This window comes from Pan paniscus, chromosome 4 (genome assembly GCF_029289425.2).
Source record: "Pan paniscus chromosome 4, NHGRI_mPanPan1-v2.0_pri, whole genome shotgun sequence".
In the NCBI taxonomy this organism is placed as follows: Eukaryota; Metazoa; Chordata; class Mammalia; order Primates; family Hominidae; genus Pan; species Pan paniscus.
In genome coordinates, this window is record NC_073253.2 from 155,395,953 (window position 1) to 155,419,769 (window position 23,817).

Here is a 23,817-nt window from a genome sequence, read left to right on the forward strand (position 1 = left end):
GGGGCAGCCTGCACAGCTCTAACACTGCAGAACAGAAGTCAAGGTGGGCATTCTTGCCTCAGCTCGAAGACCTGCACAGCCTGCTCACCTTTGTAGAGCAGTGCACCCCAGGGAGAAAACACAGGAGCAGCCACGTCTCAGCCTTCTCAGAATGTCCAATCCTTTTCATAATTTAACTGCTTGCTCTGCATAATTACTTTTCTCCTGCTTATGAGCTTAGAGCAATAGTAGTTCCCAATAACTAGAGATTTAATAAGGCTAAATTACAACGAGTGTCCTGCAGAATTACACACCGCATTAACACCAAATGAGTTCATTAGAAATTCATTAGGAATGATTTCTGCGGCTGCCACAGGAATTAATCACGGTTTGCCAGCGGCAGAAGAGGGGGCAATGAATGATTGCATGGGAGCGGGACGACCTTTTGCCATCTGACTTTCTTCTGAAGCAATATCTTTCAAGGGTCATGGGCTGCTTTGGTAGGGAGGTTGCTTGGATGTTGTTAGACATGCCTCTCAATCTTCTTCCTTCTTCCCAGCCACTGCCCTAGATCAAACCTGTAGATGTTGGAGTCGGACCCTTTTTCTGTCCTGGGGAGCTGAGAAGTCATCATGGGCACTTATGTTCTTGCCTGCCCAGTATCATTTCCCCCTTCTTCTGTCAGTGTACTTCTGTGTTTCTTGGAGAGCTGCTCCTTGAAGATACTGCTGCATGTGGGTCTCTGTGGGACTGTCAGTTAAGAGCCTCCGCCGGCCTCACCCACCCCCAGAGGGAATACATGTCCTCGGCTGAGCCCATTGGGCTTTCTCTCCTGGTATTTTTTAGTAGCTGATATTTATGAAGTGCTTGCTAGGTGCTGGCCCCCTTTCTAAGGGTCTTCATGTACTGAGCATCCAACCCTCCCATTGCCAGTTAAGGAAGTGGGCTTTATTTTTAGCTCTATTCTGTCAACGAGAACACCCAAGTACAGAGGTTAAGTGACTTGTCCAAGTGACAGAGCCTGTAACTGTCCAAGCTGGGACTTTGAGTCATGAGTGCAGTACTATAAGGATGAAGGATTGTTGAAGGTAATCAATGGGTTGGCAGTGCCCCAGGGACTGTCCCTTCCTTCTTGCTTCCTGGTGCTATGTGCTATCTGGAGGCCTGGTGGTGGAGCTTTTTCATCCCTTCTATGAGTTACTCCATACGTTTCCAAAAATTTTATTTTTTGTTTGTCACCAAGAGTCAGTGTCTGCTACTTAGATCTGTAAGAGCCTTGGCTGATGCCTGAGCCGACCAACAAGTATGTAAAGGCCCAGGTATAGACACTGCACAGTTATAGGCCCTGCCCTGCACAGGCCAAACAGAAACATAAGGCAGGCTTCCTGCCTTCCAGCTGCTTATATCTCAGATAGAAAAACAACAACAACAATTTCATCCTGTGCCTTCCTATGCAAGTTCTTTTTTTTTTTTTTTTTTTTTTGAGATGCAGTCTCCCTCTTATCGCCCAGGCTGTAGTGCAATGGTGTGATCTCAGCTCACTGTAACCTCCGCCTCCTGGGTTCAAGCTATTCTCCTGCCTCAGCTTCCTGAGTAGCTGGGATTACAGGTGCCTGCCACCACACAACTGGCTAATTTCTTTTTCTTTTTTGAGAAGGAGTCTCGCTCTGTTGCCCAGGCTGGAGTGCAGTGTCACAATCTCGGCTCACTGCAACCTCTGGCTCCTGGGTTCAAGCGATTCTCCTGCCTCAGCCTCCCAAGTTGCTGGGACTACAGGCACCCGCCACCATGCCCAGCTAATTTTTTGTATTTTTACTAGAGACGGGGTTTTACCATGTTAGCCAGGTTGGTCTCCATCTCCTGACCTCATGCCCTGCCCATCTCAGCCTCCCGAAGTGCTGGGATTTCAGGCATGAGCCACTGCGTCTGGCCCTACAACTGGCTAATTTTTATTTTTATTTTTTGGAGACGGAGTCTCACTCTGTCGCCCAGGTTGGAGTGCAGTGGCACGATCTCCGCCCACTGCAAGCTCCGCGTCCCGGGTTCACGCCATTCTCCTGCCTCAGCCTCCTGATTAGGTGGGACTACAGGCACCCACCACCACGCCTGGCTAATTTTTTTGTATTTTTAGTAGAGACAGGGTTTCACCGTGTTAGCCAGGCTGGTCTCGATCTCCTGACCTTGTAGACCGCCTGCCTCAGCCTCCCAAAGTGTTGGGATTACAGGCGTGAGCCACCGCGCCCGGCCACAACTGGCTAATTTAAAAAATATTTTTGGTAGAGACAGGGTTTCAGCATGTTGGCCAGGCTGGTTTTGAACTGCTGACCTCAAGTGATCTGCCCGCCTCGGCCTCCCAAAGTGCTAGGATTACAGGTGTGAGCCACTACGTCCAGCCCTCCTATGCAAGTTCTAAGTGGAAAAGAGCCAGGATGGGATGGATTGGGAGCAGGAAAGATTTCATAGAAGGCACATGAGCTGGGTAGAATCTTTGGGGAGAGGTAACTGTCACGGACACTCTTTGGGCACCTATCCAGCCCACAGTCCCTTCTTCAAGAACTGTCCACCCAGAGCAGTTGGCCCTCATGGTCGAGATGGTTGGTACCACATGACGCTTTTGGTGGGATCAAGCATCTGTACCCTTTTCTATGTTTAGAGAACTTTCCACTACATGGGGCCCAATGAAAGGTGGGCCCACCTTCTAGTACAAAGCTGAAAAGGCCAGTACTCATGTCCCATTTGTCCCATCGCCCGATGGCAATGAGGGTGCATGGCCATGCGGTGGGCTCAGCCTCTGCAGCTCATGATACAAATAAGCAGGGACAAGAGAATCCATTCTGGTGGTGGTGGCCATATTCTATGCCCAGGGGAATGGTGGCTGCAGGGTCCGCATGCAGTGCTACCCTTGATAGGGGTGCAAATTGCCCAGTCCAGCCTTTGGCAGCAGAATCCTTACAAAATCATTTCTGTGATGTGATTGTGGCTGTGGTTCTAGCTGTTTGTCCTGTCCTGTCTCTGTCTGTTTTCCAAGGCTGAAAAGTCTGTGATCCAGTTGATATCCTTTCGATAAATTTCTTTTTTGCTCAAATCAGTTTCCATTGCTTGCAATTAAGAGCGCTGCTATGAAGAGCTCGGCCTCCCTGCACAGAGCTGATTGGACCAGAGATGCCCACTTGACTTAGGATAGACCAATCAGATTATTTCTCTTCTGACTCAGGTTCTGAGAGCTGTGTTGTCTGCGTGCACGTGGGTGAGCCGGAAAGGAGACCTGCAGAGAATGAAACAGACACAGAAAGGAAAGGTGTGGGGTAGAAGAAGGGAGGAAAGGGTTCCTGACGTTTTTCAGATTCTGGTTCTAGTTCCTCATGAACCTAGACTTTGTGTCCTATCCCTGGGCTCCTTGAGATCCTTCTGCATTGTTAGAATATTAGGTTGCACCATCTGAAATTGTTGTTTTTATAGGTCAAAAAGGTCAAATATCAGCAGTTATACATGCTGATGGTTCAACTTTATAAATCACCTTTCTTATTTTCTAACCTAAGCTAGCTCAAGTAGGTTTTGCCTGCCTTTCTCTTTCTTTCTCTCTTTCTTTCTCTTTCTTTCTTTCTTTCTCTTTCTTTCTTTCTTTCTTTCTTTCTTTCTTTCTTTCTTTCTTTCTTCTTTCTTTCTTTCTTTTCTTCCTTTCTTTCTTCTCTCTTATAATTTTTATTACAGGGTCTCATTCTGTCACCCAGGCTGAAGTGCAGTGGTGTAATCATAACTCATAGCAGCCTTGAACTCCTAGGTTCAAGTGATCCTCCAGCCTCAGCCTCCCTATTAGCTGGGATTACAGGCACGTGCCACCACACCTGGTTAATTTTTTAAATTTTTTGTAGAGACACAGTCTTGCTATGTTGCTCAGGCTGGTCTTGCACTCTTGGCCTCAAGCAGTCCTCTCACCTCAGCCTCCCAAAGTGCTGGGATTACAGATGTATGTCACCACACCTGGCCTCAAGTGGATTTCTTTTTCTTTTTAATTTTGTAGAGACGGGGGTCTCCCTGTGTTGCCCATGCTGGTCTCGAACTTCTGGACTCAAGTGATCCTCCTGTCTCAGCCACCCAATGTGGCTGGCATGAGCCACCATGCCTGGCCTCAAGTGGATTTCTTGACTTGTGACTCAAAGGACCTTGTCTACAACAGTCAGAAATTTCATCAACTGGCCAGGTGCAGTGTCTTATGCCTGTAATCCCAACTCTTTGGGAGGCTGAGGCAGGAGGATCACTTGAGCCCGGGAGTTCAAGACCAGCATGGGCAACATAGGGAGACCCTGTCTCTATAAAAAGAAAGAAAGAAAGAAAGAAAGAAAGAAAGAAAGAAAGAAAGAAAGAAATCCCATCAACTCAACTCAAAAGTGGGTTGTGGAACAGGCAGAGACACAAAACAGAAGCAGAAAATAAAGGTTTTCCCTGTCTGGCAGATACTGTTCCCAGTGAGGTGGCTGCCCTGCATAACTTCCCAGCTTGTCCCTGGTCACCATCTCAGAGGTCACTATCCTCCACTAGTTTATGACCCATGGCCATCCAGTGGAACTTCAGCTGTATCCCAGTTGCCTCAAATAATACTGTTCATGTTAACACATAGTTTTGAATAATGCTATTGTTTTTGTTTTCCCCATGTTGTGGTGTTTCCTATTGATGTATACAATTTTATTTTCCTAACCTCACTGTCCAACAAAAGGAGAATGGCTGAGTAAGTTGTGATATGTCTGTACAATGGATTACAATATGGCCATTAAAAGTGATGGTGGGCTAGGCGCAGTGGCTCACACCTGTAATCCCGGCACTTTGGCAGGACAAGGTGGGTGGATCACCTGAGGTCAGGAGTTCGAGACCAGCCTGACCAACATGGTGAAACCCCGTCTTTACTAAAAATACAAAATTAGCCGGGTGTGTTGGCAGGTGCCTGTAATCCCAGCTACTAGGGAGGCTGAGGCAGGAGAATCACTTGAACCCTTGAGGCAGAGGTTGCAGTGAGCCGAGATCATGCCACTGCACTCCAGCCTGGGTAAAAAGAGTGAAACTCTGTCTCAGAGAAAAAAAAAAAGGTGACGGTGGCCAGGCATGGTGGCTCATACTTGTAATCCCAAAACTTTGGGAGACTGAGGCAGAAGGATTGCCTGAGCCCAGGAGGTTGAGGTGGCAGTGAGCCATGATTTTGCCACTGTACTCCAGTTTGGGTGACAGAGCGAGACCTTGTCAAAAAGAAAAAAGAAGTAAAGGCATGAGGAATTAGAACTGGGGAAGTGGAGGTGGTGGGAATTTTGTAGGAGACTTGATAAGAAGGTAAAGGTTATTTCAAACCAGCTGCTGTTGTGAGGAATGGGGTGGGATTCATCCAACAAGGAGAGGAAAGAACCAGTGAGTATCCCAAAGCCCTGCTGAGGGAGGGTCATGAACTTGAGGTGGTGTTACCCTCCTCCCCAATTGCGCCACTTCTTCTGGCTGCAGGTTTAAGTCCTGCAGATGGGAGGTAGAAGGACAAATGCTTTCTTGTATGTAAGGATGGGGCCTGGGAAGCCAATGTGGCAGAAGGACATTGAGGGTCCTGGCAGAGGAGGGGTACATCCATGGGCTGGATAGGAAAGCAGATGAGGCTGAGTAGGAAATGAACTGGGGAAGATTGATGAGCTGCAAAGCTGGAAGCTTCATTCAATGGGGTGAGACAATTTTGTTTTCTGCTGTGTATCTCCATCCCCTAACACATAGCCTTGTGCTAGTAAGTACTTATTGAATGAATGAAATGATGAATATATGACTTACAGTTCTCATTGTAATTTTTTTTTTTTTTTTGAGACCGAGTCTCACTCTGTCACCCAGGCTGGAGTGCAGTGACACAATCTCAGCTCACTGCAACCTTTGCCTCCTGGGCTCAAGTAATTCTCCTGCCTCAGCCTCCTGAGTAGCTGGAATTACAGGCACGTGCCACCATGCCTGGCTAATTTTTGTATTTTTAGTAGAGATGGGGTTTCACCATGTTGGCCAGGTTGGTCTTGAACTCCTGACCTCGGATGATCCACCCACCTCAGCCTCCCAAAATGCTGGGATTACAGGCGTGAGCCACCGTGCCCGCCTGGCCCTCATTATAACTTAACAGACTGGCATTCCACTGCTGGATCAGACAGCCAGCAGGATGCATGGTGGTAGCAAGTACCACTTAGTTCAGAAAAAACTGAATTCCTATCCAAACTTAATCAATGACTGGTTGTGTAACCTTGGACAAGTCACCTAACCTTTCTGAACTTAGACTTTCTTTTCTGTAAGTAGGGATTATTACAGCCCTCTCAGAAGTTTGTTGCATGGATTAACAGAGATGCCATGTGTTGAGTGCTTAGCATGGTGTCTGGTGCTTTGGGGTCATTCACTAAGTACCAAAGGAGCAATCAGTCTCCAAGACCCTGATTGGTTCTGAAGGCTGCATGTAATCAAATTGTTCCTTTTAGTTAGTGGACAAGAGTGCAGGACCTGTAGCCAGACATCCTCCTCCGCTTACCATCTGGACATGTTATTTCTGAGCCTCTGTTTCCTCATCTACATGATGGGGGTAATATCAGGACTGACATACAAGACTGGTTGGGAGGATAGGATGATAATTTATGTAAAGCATTTAGCACAGGACTTGGCGCATTGCAGGTCCATGTTAGATCTTGGCTCTCAGTATTTTCCATCAACTGAGATGCTCCATGGGGGCAGCAAGTTTTGTTGAGGGCAGAACAGGACTTTTGGATGTCAGTTAGAAATGGCGTAAGGCATAGAGTGGAGCTGTTAGGCAGGCAGTTGGATATACTAAGTTCAGAGTAGAGATCTGAGATGGAGCAAAAAAATTAGAGTCATCAGCAAAAGATGATATTTAAAGCTATTGGCTGGATGAAATCACCAAGGGAATGAGGGCTCAGAGAAAAGACAAGAAGAAGGGCTGAATGCTAGTACATCTGACACTTGGAGATGAGGGAAATGATTAACACTGCAAAGCTGGGAATTGGACAGAGCATCGTGGAAGCTGCACGGCCAGCCTGCCCCAACAGTTACTTAACACACTCACTTAACACACTCTTATATACTCTGTGCCAGGTGCTGCAAAAAGTACTTTACAAAAATGAACTCATTTATTTATTTTATTTTATCTTATTTATTTATTTATTTTTTTATTATTATTATTTTTGGACAGAATCTCTCTCTGTTGCCCAAGCTGCAGTGCAGCGGCATGATCATGGCTCACTGTAGCCTTCCACTCCTACGCTCAAGTGATCTTCCCACCTCAGTCTCCTGACTAGCTGGGACTACAGACACATGCCACCATGCCCAGTTGATTTACTTTATTTTATTTTTTGTAGAGATGGGGTCTCCCTGTGTTGCCCAGGCTCATCTCAAACTCCTGGGCTCAAGCAAATCTCCCACCTCAGGCTCCCAAAGAGGAGGGATTACAGGCATGAGCCTCTGTGCCTGGCCTATTTATTTATTTTAGAGTCAAGTCTTGCTCTGTCACCCAGGAGGTAGTGCAGTGGCACAAACATAGCTCACTGCAGCCTTGAACTCCTGGGCTCAAACGATCCTTTTAGCCCCTCGAGTAGCAGGGTGACTATGGACACAGGCCACCATGCCTAGCTAAGCTTTTCTGTTTGTTTTTTTTAGGGACAAGTTCTTGCTGTGCTGCCCAGGCTGGTCTCCAATTCCTGGCCTCTGGCCTCCTGAGTCACTGAGACTACAGGTGACAGCCACCACCCCTGGCTGAACTCACTTAACATTAGTAACATCCCCTTCAGATAGGTACCATTATTATCCAGATTTTGCAGATGAGAAAACTGAGACACAAAAAAATAAACAAGGTGCCCAAGGCCACAGAACCAGTAAGTGACAGAGCTGGGATTCAAACCTAGGCAGCCTGTGCCTAGAGTCTCTGTCTCTTTCGTGTCTCATTGTGGATAAACAAAGTGCCAGCTGGATTTTCTTATCTTAGTCTTTGACTTTTTTTTTTTTTTTTGAGACGGAGTCTCACTCTGTCTCCTAGGCTGGAGTGCAAAGGCGCGATCTCAGCTCACTGCAACCTCTGCCTCCCGAGTACAAGCAGTTCTCCTGCCTCAGCCTCCCGAGTAGCTGGGATTACAGGCACCCGCCACCATGCCTGGCTAATTTTTGTATTTTTAGTAGAGACGGGGTTTCGCCATGTTGGTACGGGCGTGAGCCACTGCGCCTGGCCTTTTTTTTTTTTTTTTTATGAGTTGGGGTCTCATTCTGTCACCCAGGCTGGATTGTAGTGGCACAATCATAGCTCACTGTAGCCTCAAACTCCTGGACTCAAGTGATCCTCCCACCTCAGCCTCCTCAGTAGCTAGGACTACAGGCACAAGCCACCATGCCTGGCTAATTGTTTTTTAATTTTTTTAGAGCCAGAGTCTTACTATGCAGGCCACACTGACCTCAAACTCCTGGTCTTTGATTCTTGAGAGTAAAACTAGAAGTATCATCATGGGAAAATATTGTTCTCAGAGGTTCCAGTTAGCTCTGACATTCTAGGGATCGATGCCAACTAGTATTTCAGATTTTAGTGGAGGAAAGAGGAAGGGGAGTTTAATCAAGGAATTGATAACTCTGATAGTTCACTTACTCTATGCAAGACCTGTAAGGTCCTGGGGATGGAGAGAATAGGAGGGTGCCCAGGGCTCCTCCTCACCCATGGACTCAAGAACCTGTATTCCCACCCCCTTCTCCAGGCATTACTCTGAGAATAATGGTAGCTGGCTGAGGCAGGGGCCGGGAGTTCAGGTGGAAAGCTGGGGTGGCCCAGGGGAATTAGCCTTGGGCTCTTCTTTATCTCTATTGGGGTATAGTTGTTCTATTGGTTCTATTGCCTCATAAAACTTCACTGTGATATGGAGGCAGTTTGAGTTCATTCACCCCTCCGGGGAGGTTCTCAATGAGGGTCTAAACAAATAGGTAAACCCAGGAGAAGAGGGGAAGAGGCGGGCATGGGTGGATGGAAGGTGGAGGGTCAGATGTACACTTAGACTCTAGGGAAGGGGTGGGAGCATGGCTGAGTCAGTCAGCTGAGTGCCAATGTCATCCTTTCCCATAGCCCCACCACTCCCATCCTGCCTTGGACACTGACCTTGGAAGAGTAGCAACTAAGGAAAAAACAGCTCTGACCGTGCAGAAGGAAATCAATGGGAAAGGGAGTTAAGCGGGGGCCTGGAGAAGCCACTTGGTCCTTCTTGCCCACATCCCCTGGCCTAGAGCTTCTCAAGGCTGCTGAGCAGTACAATCACTGGGGAGTTTGTCAAAATGCAGATTCTAGGGCCCCACCCCAGACCTACCAAACCAGAATTTTGGGGGGTCAGGTCACAGGGATTTCTATTTTTCACAAGCCCTCCCTTCCTACATCCCCAGTAGTGTATGAACACAGCCTTACAGCCTATTCCACATAGATCTGAACAAATAAAGTGAAATCAACACTATCCCAGTACCCACCAGGAATACATACAGAAGGAAAAATGAAATGCAGCTTGAGGCCTGGAAGGGATCACAATGTAGTTGGGAGATAAAAGACTCACTTTGTGAAGGGTTAAATTAATGCTGCAATATATAAACAGTAGTTCAAAACAGGCAGCTAGGCTGGACAAATTGCCAGTGAGTGAGAATAACAGTAGATATCTTTCAACAATCACCTGTGAAATGCTAGATCCTGTACTAAGCACTTTTGCTATGTACTTTCATTTAATCTCATTAAAACTCTGGAAGATCGGTATTTTTTTCCCCATATAATAATGAATGAGGCCAGGTGATGGCTCACACCTGTAATCCCAGGACTTTGGGAGGCCAAGGCAGAAGGATCGCCTGAGTCCAGGAGTTTGTGACAAGCCTGGGCAACAAGTGAGGCCTCGTCTCTACTAAAAGTTAAAAAATTAGCCGTGCATGGTGGAGCATGCCTGAGGTCCCTGCCACTTGGGAGGCTGAGGCAGGAAGAACTCTTGAGCCTGTGAGGCTGAGGCTGATTGTGCCACTGCACTCCAGCCTGGGTGACAGAGTGAGACCCTGCCTAATAATAATAATAATAATTATTATTATTATTAATAAATAAGTAAGGCTTTGCCTTATTTGTTAATTCTTCTCATATCAGCCTTCCCTCATACTCAGGAAGTGGTCGGGTAATATTTCTGTGTTCCAAAAATATCCTTATGTTACAGTCTTTATTTCTTTGATCACATCATGTTGTAATTGCCTGTTTATGGGACTGTGTCTCCTACAAGATTTGAGGACAGATCGGGCGCCGTGGCTCACGCCTGTAATTCCAGCAGTTTGGGAGGCTGAGGTGGGTGGATCATTTGAGATCAGGAATTCAAGACCAGCCTGGCCAACACGGTGAAACCCCGTCTCTACTAAAAATACAAAAATTAGCCGGGTGCGGTCTATGGGGGCCTGTAATCCCAGCTACTTGGGAGGCTAAGGCAGGAGAGTTGCTTGAACCCTGGAGGCGGAGGTTGCAGTGAGCCGAGATTGTACCACTGCATTCCAGCCTGGGTGACAGAGTGAGACTTTGTCTCAAAAAAAAAAAAAAAAAGACTTGAGACTTGAGGACAGGTACTTGGTATTTCCAGAACCCAGTGAACTAGAGATGCTCAGGTGATGTTTGTTGAATGAATCAATGGTGTGTCTGAAGTCTCAGAGCTAAGACATGAGAAGGCTGAGTGACTCTAAAGCCCAGGTTCCCTCACTGAGTCATTACAAAGAGAAGGTGCAGGCTCTGGGGATTTTTGCAAGGGACAATCTCTACAGGTTGGACTAATCAAAAAAGCCTGATTGGAGGAGGCGGGGGTAGGAGGACAATTAGAATTCAGAAAGACTGATGAAAGGTGAGCAGTCATTCCAGGCAGGCCAAGGCAGGAAGGAGGGGTTTTACAAGGTACAAACTTCCTCCAAGACGAGAGACCCCAGAAGACTCCAGGAGACTGTGCCCCACCCCCTAAACCTTTCCAGCTCACTCACTGGCTGTCAACTTCTGGCTGACTTGCATCTCCATTACTGTGGTAAAATTATTTCCCCCAAGGTTTTCAGGGAGATGGTGAATTTTTCATTGTTTCTCATGCCTAGAGCATGGCGACAAAACATACTCTATTAGTGGATTTGTCCATTTGGCAAGTCCCTTTGAATAATGGATGGAGTTTTTTTTTTTCAGTTTCCATGAAGAAATAAGACTCATTTATGTCCATGATGTATATCTCTGTATATAGCTATGTGAAAAAGAGCAAGACAAAACAGTGTCTCCGAATTTCATTTTGGTTAAAAACAGTAGGAAAAAAGGATATGCACAAATATGTTTGTGTGCATGTGGAAAACATCTAGAAGTTTATCTACTGAATTTAACAGCAGCTGGCTCTGGAAAATGAGATGTAGTGGGATCTGCGGTTTTAACCTTTACAAAGTCTTAAGCTTTTGTCTTTTTAAACAATGAGTATGCATTAATTTTACAATTGAAAAATAAGATTGTTTGGAAGGATTATAGGTAGCTTCAAATTTATTTGTGTTTTGTTCTTTCCAAATTTTCTTTTTCTTTTCTTTTCTTTCTTTTTTTTTTTTTAAGACAGGGTCTTGCTCTGTCACCCAGGCTGAATGCAGTGTTGCAATCATAGCTCACTGAAGCCTCAGTCTCCCAGGTGTAAGTGATCCTCTTGCCTCTGCCTCCAAAGTAGCTGGTACCATAGGCACATGCCACTACACCTGCTAATTTTTAAATTTTTAGTAGAGATGAGGTCTCTATATTGCCCCGGCTGGTCTCTTCCTACATTTTCTTTTCTCTTCTTCTCTTTCTTTTCTTTTGAGATGGAGTCTTGCTCTGTTGCCCAGGCTGGAGTGCAGTGGTACCATCTCAGCTCACTGCAACCTCCGCCTCCCAGGTTCAAGTGATTCACCTGCCTCAGCCTCCCAAGCAGCTGGGACTACAGGTGCCCACCACCACACCCAGCTAATTTTTGTATTTTTACTAGAGATGGGGTTCCGCCATGTTGGCCAGGCTGGTCTCAAACTCTTGACCTCAGGTGATCCACCCACCTCAGCCTCCCAAAGTGTTGGGATTACAGGCGTGAGCCACCACGCCCGGCCACAGATTTTCTACTATGAAGATATGTTACTTTTATAATCAGAAAATAAACCCCCTTTTTATTATAAAAGTTGTTAAAAAGAAAAGAAAAATTCTCTAGATGGCCCAATTTGTTATGTTGAGGGGCAGGAAAGTACCAAAGATGTTTGAAACTCAGAGTCCCAGTTAAGCTGGGTGTAAAGTAATTCAGTCCCAATTTGACAAAACATTGTATGAGTTGTAAGAATGTTCCAGACCCCTTAAGTTTGTAGTCCCATCCTGGGGCTTTAGCTCAAGGAAATATAGGCATACCTTGTTTTATTGCACTTCACTTGACTGTAGTTCATAGATACCGTATTTTATTTTTATTTTTTAGTTTTTTTAGAGATGGGATCTGGCTCTGTTGCCCAGGATGGAGTGCAGTGGCATGATCATAGCTTATTTCAGTCTTGAACTCTGGGCTCGGGTGACCTTCCAGCCTCAGTGTCCCTGAGAAACTGTGTTTTTCACACATCAAATGTTTGTGGCAACCCCATGTGGAACAAATCTGTCAGCACCATTTTTCACTTTGTCTCTGGGCCACATTTTGGTAATTCTCACAGTATTCAAGCTTTGTTATTATTTTTATATGTGTTCTGGTGATCAGCAATCTTTGATGTTACCATTGTAATTGTTTTGGGGTACCATAAATTCCACTCATGTAAGAGTGAATTTTTGCCCTTCCTTCCTTCCTTCCTTTCCTCCCTCCCTCCCTCTCTCCTTCCTTCCTTCTTTCCTTTCTTACTTCTTCCTTTTTTTTGACAAATTCTCGCTCTGTTGCCTAGGCTGGAGTGCAGTGGCACAATCTTGACTCATGCAGCCTCTGCCTCCTGGGCTCAAGCAATCCTTCCGTCTCAGCCTCTCAAGTAGCTGGGACTACAGGCACACGCCACCACACTTGGCTAATTTAAACATTTTTTTATAGAGATGATTTTTTGTCTCACTATATTGCCAGGCTGGTCTGGAACTCCTGGGCCCAAGCGATCTTTCCGCCTCGGCCTCCTATAGTGCTGGGATTACAGGTGTGAGCTGCTGTGCCCTGCCAAAATAGTGAACTTCCACCCATTCCCCATCTCTCTTTCCCTCCTCAGGCCTTCTTATTCCCTGAGACACAATATCGAAATTAGGCCAATTAGGCTGGGCACGATGCTTTATGCCTGTAATCCCAGCACTTTGGGAGGCCAAGGTGGGAGGATCGCATGAGCCCAGGAGTTTGAGACCAGCCTAGGCAACAAAGTGAGATCCCATCTCTACAAAAAAAAAAAAAAATTGGCCGGGCGCAGTGGCTCGCGCCTATAATCCCAGCACTTTGGGAGGCCGAGGCGGGCAGATCACGAGGTCAAAAGATCGAGATCATCCTGGCTAACACGATGAAACCCTGTCTCTATTAAAAATACAAAAAATTAGCTGGGCGTGGTGGTGGGCGCCCGTAGTCCCAGCTACTCGGGAGGCTGAGGCAGGAGAATGGCGTGAACCCAGGAGGTGAAGCTTGCAGTGAACTGAGATAGCGCCACTGCACTCCGGCCTGGGCGAAAGGGCGAGACTCCATCTCAAAAATAAATAAATAAATAAAAATTAAAAAATAAAAAAATTAGCTGGGCATGCTGGTGAATGCCTGTGATCCTAGCTACTCGTGAGCCTGAGGTGGAGGATTGATTGAGCCTGGGAGGTTGAGGCTGCAGTGAGGCGTTTTTGTGCCACTGCACTCCAGCCTGGGTGACAGAGGGAGACCCTGTCTCAACAACAAAAGAAATTAGGCCAATTAATAAGCTGAAAATGTCTTCTAGGTGTTCAAGTGAAAGGAGGAGTAGCACATCTTTCAGTTTAAATCAAACATTAGAAATGATTAAGCTTAATGGGGGAATAATGAGATAGACCAAAAGCTGGGTCTCTTGAGTCAAATAGTTAGCTGAGTGGTGAATGCAAAGGAAAGGTTTTTGGAGGAAATTAAAATGCCACTCAAGGCTGGGTGCGGTGGCTCACACCTATAATCCCAGGACTATGAAATGCTAAGGTGGGAGGATCACTTGAGCCCAGGAGTTTGAGACCAGCCTGGGCAACATAGTGAGACTGTCTCTACAATAATTTTTTCCTTTTTTTTCTTTTTTTTTTTGAGACAGAGTCTTACTCTGTCCCCCAGGCTGGCGTGCAGTGGCATGATCTCGGCTCACTGCAGGCTTAGCCTCCCAGGCTCAAGTGATTCTTGTGGCTCAGCCTCCCGAGTAGCTGGAAATACAGGCACATGCCGTCATGCCTAGCTAATTTTCTGTGTTGTTAGTAGAGACAGGGTTTTTGACATGTTGGCCAGGCTGGTCTCGAACTCCTGGCCTCAAGTGATCTGCCTGCCTTGGCTTTGCAAAGTGCTGGGATTACAGGTATGAACTACCATGTCTGGTCAAACCTGATAGCAGTTTTTTTTTTTTTGAGATGGAGTCTCACACTATTGCCCGAGCTAGAGTGTGGTGGTGTGATGTCGGCTCACTGCAACGTCCACCACCTGGGTTCAAGCAATTATCCTGCCTCAGCCTCCCAAGCAGCTGGGACTACAGGTGCCCACCACCACACCTGGCTAATTTTTGTATTTTTACTAGAGATGGGGTTCTGCCATGTTGGCCAGGCTGGTCTCGAACTCCTAGCCTTGTGATCCTCCCACCTTGGCCTCCCAAAGTACTGGGATTACAGGCATGAGTCACTGGGCCCAGCCCCACCTTTTTTTTTTTTTTGAGGCAGAGTCTCGCTCTGTCCCCCAGGCTGGAGTGCAGTGGTGTGATCTCAGCTCACTGCAACTTTTGCCTCCTGGGTTCAAGCGATTCTCCTGCCTCAGCCTCCCAAGTAGCTGGGATTACAGGCACCTGCTACCATGTCCGGCTAATTTTTTTGTATTTTTAGTAGAGATGGGTTTCACCGTTTAGCCAGGATGGTCTCGATCTCCTGATTTTGTGATCCACCTGCCTCAGCCTCCCAAAGTGCTGGGATTACAGTTATGAGCCACTGCACCTGGCCCAACCTGACAGCTTTTCAGAAACATGGGACCGTGTTTACAAACTAATGCTGGGTGAAGAAAAATAGAATACAATATTGTATTTATGTGGCGTGTGGTTATTGTATATCTGTTACAGTTGATAAGAAAGAAAACAATAATGAGGGAGAAGGAGAGAAATAGCAAAAGAGGGAGGAAGAGAGTAGAAAATATAAGGCCGGGCAGGGTGGCTCACACCTGTAATACCCGCATTTTGGGAGGCCGAGGCGAGTGGATCACTTGAGGTCAGGAGTTCGAAACCAGCCTGGCCAACATGGCAAAATCCTGTCTCTATTAAAAACAGAAAAATTAGCCGGGCGTGGTGGTAGGTGCCTATAATCCCAGCTACTTGGGAGGCTGAGGCAGGAGAATGGCTTGAACCTGGGAGGCAGAGGGTGCAGTGAGTTGAGATGTGACACTGCACTCCAGCCTGGGCGATAGAGTGAAACTGTCTCAAATAAATAAATAAATAAATAAATTAATAAAAGCAGTTTGCTTGTATTAGGGTTATGGGATTATAGGGATTTTTTGAAAAAAAGACGTTGAAAGCTATTTTAAGAGTAAATATAGGCCGAGCGCTGTGGCTCATGCCTGTAGTTCCAGCACTTTGGGAGGCCGAGGCGGGCAGATCACGAGGTCAGGAGTTCGAGACCAGCCTGGCCAACATGGAGAAACCCCGTCTCTACTAAAGATACAGAAAATTAGCCGGGCATGATGGTGGGCACCTGTAATCCCAGCTACTCAGGAGGCTGAGGCAGGAGAATTGCTTGAACCTGGGAGGCGGAGGTTGCAGTGAGCCGAGATCGCCCCACGAGACTGTCTCAAAAAAAAAAAAAAAAAAAAGTAAATATAAACTATACACCGGGGCTCTGTGACTTTGGCAAGGTATACTTTGTCAAGGTAACACTTCACTGAACCTCTGTTTGCTCCTAGGTGAAATGGGGGCAATAACAGTACATACTTCATAGAGCTGTTCTGAAGATTAAATAAGATCATTCATGTAAAACACTCAGCTGAGTGCCAAATGCATAATAAAGATCCAATAAATGTGAGCTATTCTTGCCATTGTTATTATTATCAGTCATTGTTGTATCATCATTATTATTATCAGCGAGGGGAAATTCTCACATGCTCTAGGCGGGAGTTGTAAACTGCTATAGCTTTTCTGAAAGGCAGTAAAGTAATAGATATACAAATTTTAAATACTACAATCCTTTGTTCCAGGAATTTCATGTCTGGGAATTCATCCTTAGCAAGCAATCTTAGCAAATAATCTGACATGTACAGTGAAAGGTGTGAACAAGAATATTTTTATCACTGTTATTTATAATAGGAAAAGATTGGAAACAACCTAAAAATCCAGCAATAGCTAAGTAAGTTATGAGACATACATATGATAGAATACTCTGGAGCTGTTGAACAGGATATGATATACCTTTTTGTAATGATATAGACATGTGCCCATATCATTACATAAACAGGAGGTAACAGAGCAATATAGTCTCATTTATACCAGAAAATAAATATGTGCATTTAAAAGCCTAAAAGGGCTGGGTGTGGTGGCTCAGGCCTCTAATCTCAGCACTTTGGGAGGCCGAGGTGGGCGGATCATCCAAGTTCAGGAGTTTGAGACCAGCCTGGCCAACACAGTGAAACCTTGTCTCTACTAAAAATTAGCTGAGTGTGGTGGCAAGCACCTGTAGTCCCAGCTACTAGGGAGGCTGAGGCAGGAGAATCGCTTAAACCTGGGAGCGGAGGTTGCAGTGAGCCAAGATTGCACCACTGTACTTTGGCCTGGGCAACGGAGGGAGACTTCACTTCAAAAAAAAAAAAAAAAAAAAAAAAAAAAAAAAAAAAAAGGCATGGTGGCATGTACTTGTAGTCCCAGCTGTTTGGGAGGCTGATTTGGGAGGATCACTGGAGCCTGGGAGGTTAAGGCTGCAGTGAGCTGAGATCACACACTGCGCTCCAGCCTGGGCGACAAAGAGAGACCCTGTCTCAGGAAAAAAGAAAAGGAAAGAAAAAGCCTAGAAGGAGAGGTACCAAACTACTATCACAGGCCACCTCTGACAGGACTCTTACTTGCTCTGAATTATGTGAAATTTTTATATATATAACTTAAAAAAATCCATGACGTGTGTGTGTGTGTGTGTCTGTCTGTCTGTCTGTCTGTCTGCCTGTTAGACTAAAGTAAGAGTCCTGGCTGGAGTTAGAAATTCCAAGATTGGAGATTAAAGCCTGGTAAAATGTGGCAGAGTTGGTTTTTCATCAGTTCAGAGACCGCTTAGTCCCAGGTCTGGGAGTCAGCAACTGTATTGAATTCAGCTTTAGATGGAAATGAAGGAGATTCATGGAGAGCAAGCCTGGGAAAAGGAAATAGACGTGCAGAGGTTTCCTGAATTAATAATAATAATCGGCCGGGTGTGGTGGCTCACGTCTGTAATCCCAGCACTTTGGGAGGCTGAGGCAGGTGGATCACTTGAGGTTGGGAGTTTGAGACCAGCCTAAGCAACGTGGAGAAACCCCATCTCTACTAAAAATACAAAATTAGCTGGGTGTGGTGGTGCATGCCTGTAATCCCAGCTACTCTGGAGGCTGAGGCAGGAGAATTGCTTGAACCTGGGAGGCGGAGGTTGCAGTGAGCCCAGATCACACCTTTGCACTCCAGCCTGGGAAACAAGAGTGAAACTCCATCTCAAAAATAAATAAATACATAATAATCACGAGAGCCTTTGCAGAGTGTTTTATACTTTGCACTGTCAATTTTGCCCAATGCAGAGGACATTCTCACAAGATAGGTAGGCTGGAGTGATCACGGAAGAGATAGAGTCCCTGCATGTGAAGTGGTACTGAGAGACACAGCAGGAAATGGAAGTCAAGATTCTGAACCCCTAACCCCTTCCAGCTCTGAAGCTTGAACAAAATAAAACTCATCCAGCTCCCAGCCCAGTGCCTGGTGCACAGGCATCTTCAAGGCACCTGGCACCTTCTCCTCCAGGTGCGCTGCCTAGGCCCATGGGTGGCTGCTTTACTCTGGTTGCATTATCTGCACCCTTAGGAGCATCTGTTCTCCTTCAAGTTTGCTTTGCTCCAGCTAAACTCATTGTTTCCTTTCATCATGGCCCTTTCCATCTTCATCACACTGTTCCCTCGTCCTAGAATATCGTCTCCCTTTGTTCTCAGCCTCCTCCAACCTTCCTGCTTCTCTACACATCCAAGTCCTATTGGTCCTCCAAGACGGGTGCCAAATGCCACCTCCTCCCCAAACATGCACTAGCCCTGTGCTGGACACCATTGCTCCTTCCCCATGCTCCAGGTCAGCCATCTGCTTTTCTCCTGGGGCACATCACATCCTGCTTACACAAGAACTCTCTGCAGGTGTGTGCTTGTCTCTGGACTAAACCAAAGGCTCTTTTGGGAAAGGTGTGTGTCTCGTTCATCTGTGTTTCTTCAGTGCTGGCCCTGCATGCAGCAAGTGCTCAAGTGCTTTGGTTGCAGAGTTAGAGGGTGCAAGAGTGATGAGAGATGGTGAGAGCATGGGTTGAGGGCAGGGCATGCGGGAACAGAGGGAGAGATGGGCAGAGAGGTGATGACTCCTCAAACCCGTTGCCATCCTGACCCTGCTGGCAATGGCAATGGGGTCACAGCACTTCCCCAGGGTGAATAACCTCGGGGCTCTGTCCCTCCAGGTCCTGCCCACATCATAAAACAGCAAGTGCTTCCTCTTCAGGACAGAAGGGAGAAGAAGTGGGGTGACTTAGGGGCTGAGCCTCAGCAACTGGGAGAGTTTATAAGCTGGGATAGCAGACCCCTCAGCACCACCCATTCTCCTCATCCCTCTGCTCTCTGGCCTCCAGCCTCCCAGCAGCATGGCTTTCACCGGCAAGTTCGAGATGGAGAGTGAGAAGAATTATGATGAGTTCATGAAGCTCCTTGGTGAGTGAGCTCCTGGGTATCCCTTCTTCGGGGTTGGTTTGTCACAGCCAGCTCTGGGCCAGGAACCCAAACCCCTAAGGTAGAATGGGACAGGATTTCATCCATTCATTCACTCACTCACTCATTCATTCATTCACACATTTGTTGAGCAACTGCTTTCTCCCAGGCTCTGAGGATAATAAGAACTAAGACACTCTTTAACTTTATTTTATTTTATTTTATTTTATTTTATTTATTTTATTTTTGAGACAGAGTCTCACTCTGTCTCCCAGGCTGGAGTGCAGTGGCACCATCTCGGCTCACTGCAACCTTCTGCTCCCAGGTTCAAGCAATTCTCCTGCCTCAGCCTCCCGAGTAGCTGGGATTACAGGTGTGCACCACCACGCCTGGCTAATTTTTTTTTTTTTTTTGTATTTTTTTTAGTAAAGATGGGGTTTTACCATGTTGGCCAGGCTGGTCTTGAACTCCTGACCTCAGGTGATCCACCCAGCTTGACCTCCCAAAGTGCTGGAATTACAGGCGTGATCTGCCGCACCCAGCCTAGACACTCTTTGACTTTAAAACACACATAGAATATATTAGTATTTCCACTTTACTGATGGAAAACTTGAGGCCCAGGGAATTAACTAGTCCAAAGTCACACAGCTAGTAATTGGTAAAGTGGAGACTTGGTTGGTGAAGTAGAGATTTGATGTTTATTTAGTCAAACATGTATTTATTTTTATTCATTTATTTTTGAGATGGAGTCTTGCTCTGTCTCCCAGGCTGAAGTGTAGTGGCATGATCTCAGCTCACTGCAACCTCCGTCTCCTGGGTTCCAGCAATTCTCCTACCTCAGCCTCTCGAGTAGCTGGAACTACAGGCATGTGCCACCACATCTGGCTAATTTTTTGTATTTTCAGTAGAGACGGGGTATCACCCTGTTGCTTAGGCTGGTCTTGAACTCCTAACCTCAGGTGATCCACCCACCTCGGCCTCCCAAAATGCTGGGATTACAGACGTGAGCCACTGAGCCCAGCCCATCAAACATTTATTGAACACCAGCTATATGCAAGGCTATCTCAGTGTTACCAATGGGGACTCAGCGTGACTTGCCCAAGTCAGTGGCAGAGGCCATTGGCACCCAGGACCCTGTGATGAGTGGTGTCACCACATCCTGCCTAGGAGAGGAAACCAAAGGGTTAGCATGGAGACCAGGTTTGACAAGTCACTTCTTCACACAGTCATTCAGCAAACACAGGCCTCTTACTGTGCCAAACACTGTGGGCAGAGAGACCAGTGATTTCATTCCTTCTCTCACTGCTTGACTTGTAACACCAGTCTGTTGTGAGGAACCAATGAGACAGTGGATCCGACAATCTTGTGGAAATCTCAGTATCTCACTATCTAAAAAGTCTCAGGCAGTGTAACTCTCAAGGTTCAGAGGACAGCTCAAGGGGACCCGTGCCCTCCCTCTTGGTGGCCACTTCTTGCCTGCCAGCTGGCTCAGAGCAACCCTGAGACCAGGGCCCTTGTGCCTTGGGGCCTTGAGGAGTCGAGAGTCCCTCTGAGTCATGTATTGGCAGTGGCCCTGAAGGAGCAATGACTTGGCTTCACCTATAACAGCCTCGTGTTGTGGGATGGGAAGTGAGCCCACTTCGGTTCTAGACCTGATTCGGTCATTAAATTTCAGTGAAATACTGGGAAGTCCCTTTCCCATTCTGGGTGCTCACTTCCTTATCTGTAAAATAAAAGTATTAGAAGACACAGTCTTTTTTTGGCAGGGAGGAGGGGACGGAGTCCTGCTCTGTAGCCCAGGCGGAACTGCAGTGGCGTGATCCCAGCTCACTGCAACCTCTGCCTCCAGGGTTTAAGTGATTCTTTTGCCTCAGCCTCTCAAGTAGCCGGTATTACAGGCACCTGCCACCATGTCCAGATAATTTTTTTGTATTTTTAGTAGAGACAGGGTTTTACCATGTTAGCCAGGCTGGTCTCAAACTTCTGACCTTAAACGATCTGCCTGCCTTGGGCTCTCAAGGTGCTGGGATTACAGGCATGAACCACCACACCTGGTCTTGAAAGTCTCATTCATTCCAGAACTTCGCGAGCTTGGCAAGATTCAGTTATATTTATATTACTATCAGAAGCTTGGTTATTATTGATGAGCACCCACTATGAGCCAGGAGCTTCACAAACACACTCACATTGAATATAATTCTTGTAACAGCCTTTTGGGATGGGCCTTATTATCTCCATATTGTGGATGAATAGACTGAAGCTCAGAGAGATAGTGACTTTCCCCAGCCACATGGCTCACAGCACGTATTAGCTGTCTCAGGCACTGTGCTCTTAACCTGCAGGCTAGCCTATCATGCACAAGGGGGTAGGGCGGTGGGGGTGGGCAGGAAAGCTCTTTTCCCAAACCACAGGGTTAAAAGCAGCTCTTATATGGCTACTCTGCTTGTCCCCGGGTCCAGGGATCTCCAGCGATGTAATCGAAAAGGCCCGCAACTTCAAGATCGTCACGGAGGTGCAGCAGGATGGGCAGGACTTCACTTGGTCCCAGCACTACTCCGGGGGCCACACCATGACCAACAAGTTCACTGTTGGCAAGGAAAGCAACATACAGACAATGGGGGGCAAGACGTTCAAGGTGAGAGGCCACTGGCTGTCCCCCTCCTTCCCCAGGCCTCCATCTGACTTCTCCTTCTCAAACATGGCCTCCCCGCTCCCGAGCTGAGGCTTCTTTCTCCAGTTTGGCCTCCAGCATTAGGAGCTTGAGTTACTTGGCAATTTAATGCTCCTGATTTTTAATGGTCAAACATGGGCACTAAAACAATAAGAAAAATAGCTAATACTTGCTGGACACTTATTATAAGCTAGACACTTGCTGAATAGTTTTTCCATCTTAATACAGTTAATCCTATGAAATTGCTACAATTACTCTCTCCAGATTGAGCGGGGAGGCTAAATCATGAGATTAAAAAGCTTGCTGGCCAGGCACAGTGGCTCATGCCTGTAATCCCAGCACTTTGGGAGGCCGAGGTGGGTGGATGGCTCGAGGCCAGGATTTTGAGATTAGCCTGGCCAACATGGTGAAACCCCATCTCTACCAAAAATACAAAAATTAGCTGGACATAGTGGTGCATGCCTGTAATCCTGGCTACTCAGGAGGCTGAGGCAGGGGAATCGCTTGAATCCAGTAGGCAGAGGTTGCAGTGAGCTGAGATCATGCCACTGCACTCCAGCCTGGGCGACAGAGTGAGAGTCCATCACAAAAATAAATAAATAAATAAAAATAAAAAAAACCTTGCCTTAGTTACACAACAGGGGCAGGCCTTTACACCGGGCACTAAAGAGCAAAAGTTTTTTTTTTTTTATTCGAGACTCACTCTGTCACCCAGGCTGGAGTGCAGTGGCATGATCTCGGCTCACTGCAACCTCTGCCTCCTGGGTTCAAGTGATTCTCCTGCCTCAGCCTCCTGAGTAGCTGGGATTACAGGCATGCACCACCACATCTGGCTAATTTTTGTATTTTTAGCTGAGATAGGGTTTCATCATGTTGACCAGGCTGGTCTCAAACTCCTGACCTTGTGATCCACCCATCTTGACCTCCTAAAGTGCTGGGATTACAGGTGTGAGCCAACGTGCCCAGCCATAAGTGCTTTTTTTATGCTGCCTCTCTGTGTAGCACAGAGATAAAGACGCTAGGCCCTGGAGTGAGACTTGGCTGGATTTGAAACCATGATTTCCCACCAGCAATTGTAGGGCCTTGGGCAAGTCATTTCACTCCCCTGAGCCTCATATCTCTAGTATGCAAAAGGAGACTACATACAATCTCTGGCTCCAAGAGCTGTGGTGAAGATTAAACAAGACAGTGCATGAAAGCACCTGGCATGTTGCCTGCCACATAGTGAATGCTAGAAGAAAAAATGCAGTCATTTGCTTTTGTTTTAGAAGTGAAGAAACTGGCCAGGCACGGTGGCTCATGCCTGTAATCCCAGCGCTTTGGGAAGCCAAGGCAGGCAGATCACGAGGTTGGGAGTTCAAGACCAGACTGGCCAATATGGTGAAATCCTCTCTCTATGAAAAATACAAAAATTGGCCGGGCGTGGTGGCCGGCGCTTGTAATCCCAGCTTCTCGGGAGGCTGAGGCAGGAGAATCGCTTGAACCCGGGAGGCGGAGGTTACAGTGAGCCGAGATCACACCATTGCACTCCAGCCTGGGCAACAGGGCGAGGCTCCGTCTCAAAAAAAAAAAAAAAAAGAAGTGAAGAAACCGAGGCTCAGGGAGACCAAGTAATGTGTCTAAGTCCTTGCCGTTAGAACATGGTGGGACCAGGGATTTGAACCCCAGCTATTTGCCTCTATCATTAGGCCTCTGGTGACCCATGTGGAGTTCTAATTATAGAAAAGGAGTCAGGTTGGCGGCAGCAGGGGAAAGCAAAAAAGGAGAGCAGATAAGCTGTAAGTCTGCCTTTCTTCATGGTCCAGAACACATAGCCCTCCTGTGCAAATAACTCACAATCTTCCTGTGCCCAGCTATCATCACCTCCACTGATAGAAAAATGTAAGTTATCTCACCATAACCTTTGCTTTGTCAGTACTGCACAAAACCCGCTTCAGCACACAGCATAAGCAACAGTCTATAAACTCTCCAGCAAGACTTTGTCTCCTTGCAGTCAGCTCCTCTCTTGCTGTCCTGCCCAGTGCACCCTTGCAACATATTTTCATACTTTCTCTAAGAAATCTGACTTTTTTT

At 46.7% G+C, this 23,817-nt stretch overlaps 1 protein-coding gene across 2 annotated transcripts in view; it reads left to right on the plus strand.

The window, feature by feature from the left end:
* FABP6 (fatty acid binding protein 6) overlaps window positions 1–23,817 on the plus strand; it is a 42,678-nt gene that overhangs the window by 12,855 nt on the left and 6,006 nt on the right. For both annotated transcript variants that reach the window (XM_008972409.3, XM_055112841.1), the window contains 2 exons: window positions 18,998–19,076; window positions 21,533–21,708. In XM_008972409.3, the coding sequence (XP_008970657.1) occupies window positions 18,998–19,076; window positions 21,533–21,708 (255 nt within the window). The remainder of the gene's footprint in view (window positions 1–18,997; window positions 19,077–21,532; window positions 21,709–23,817) is intronic.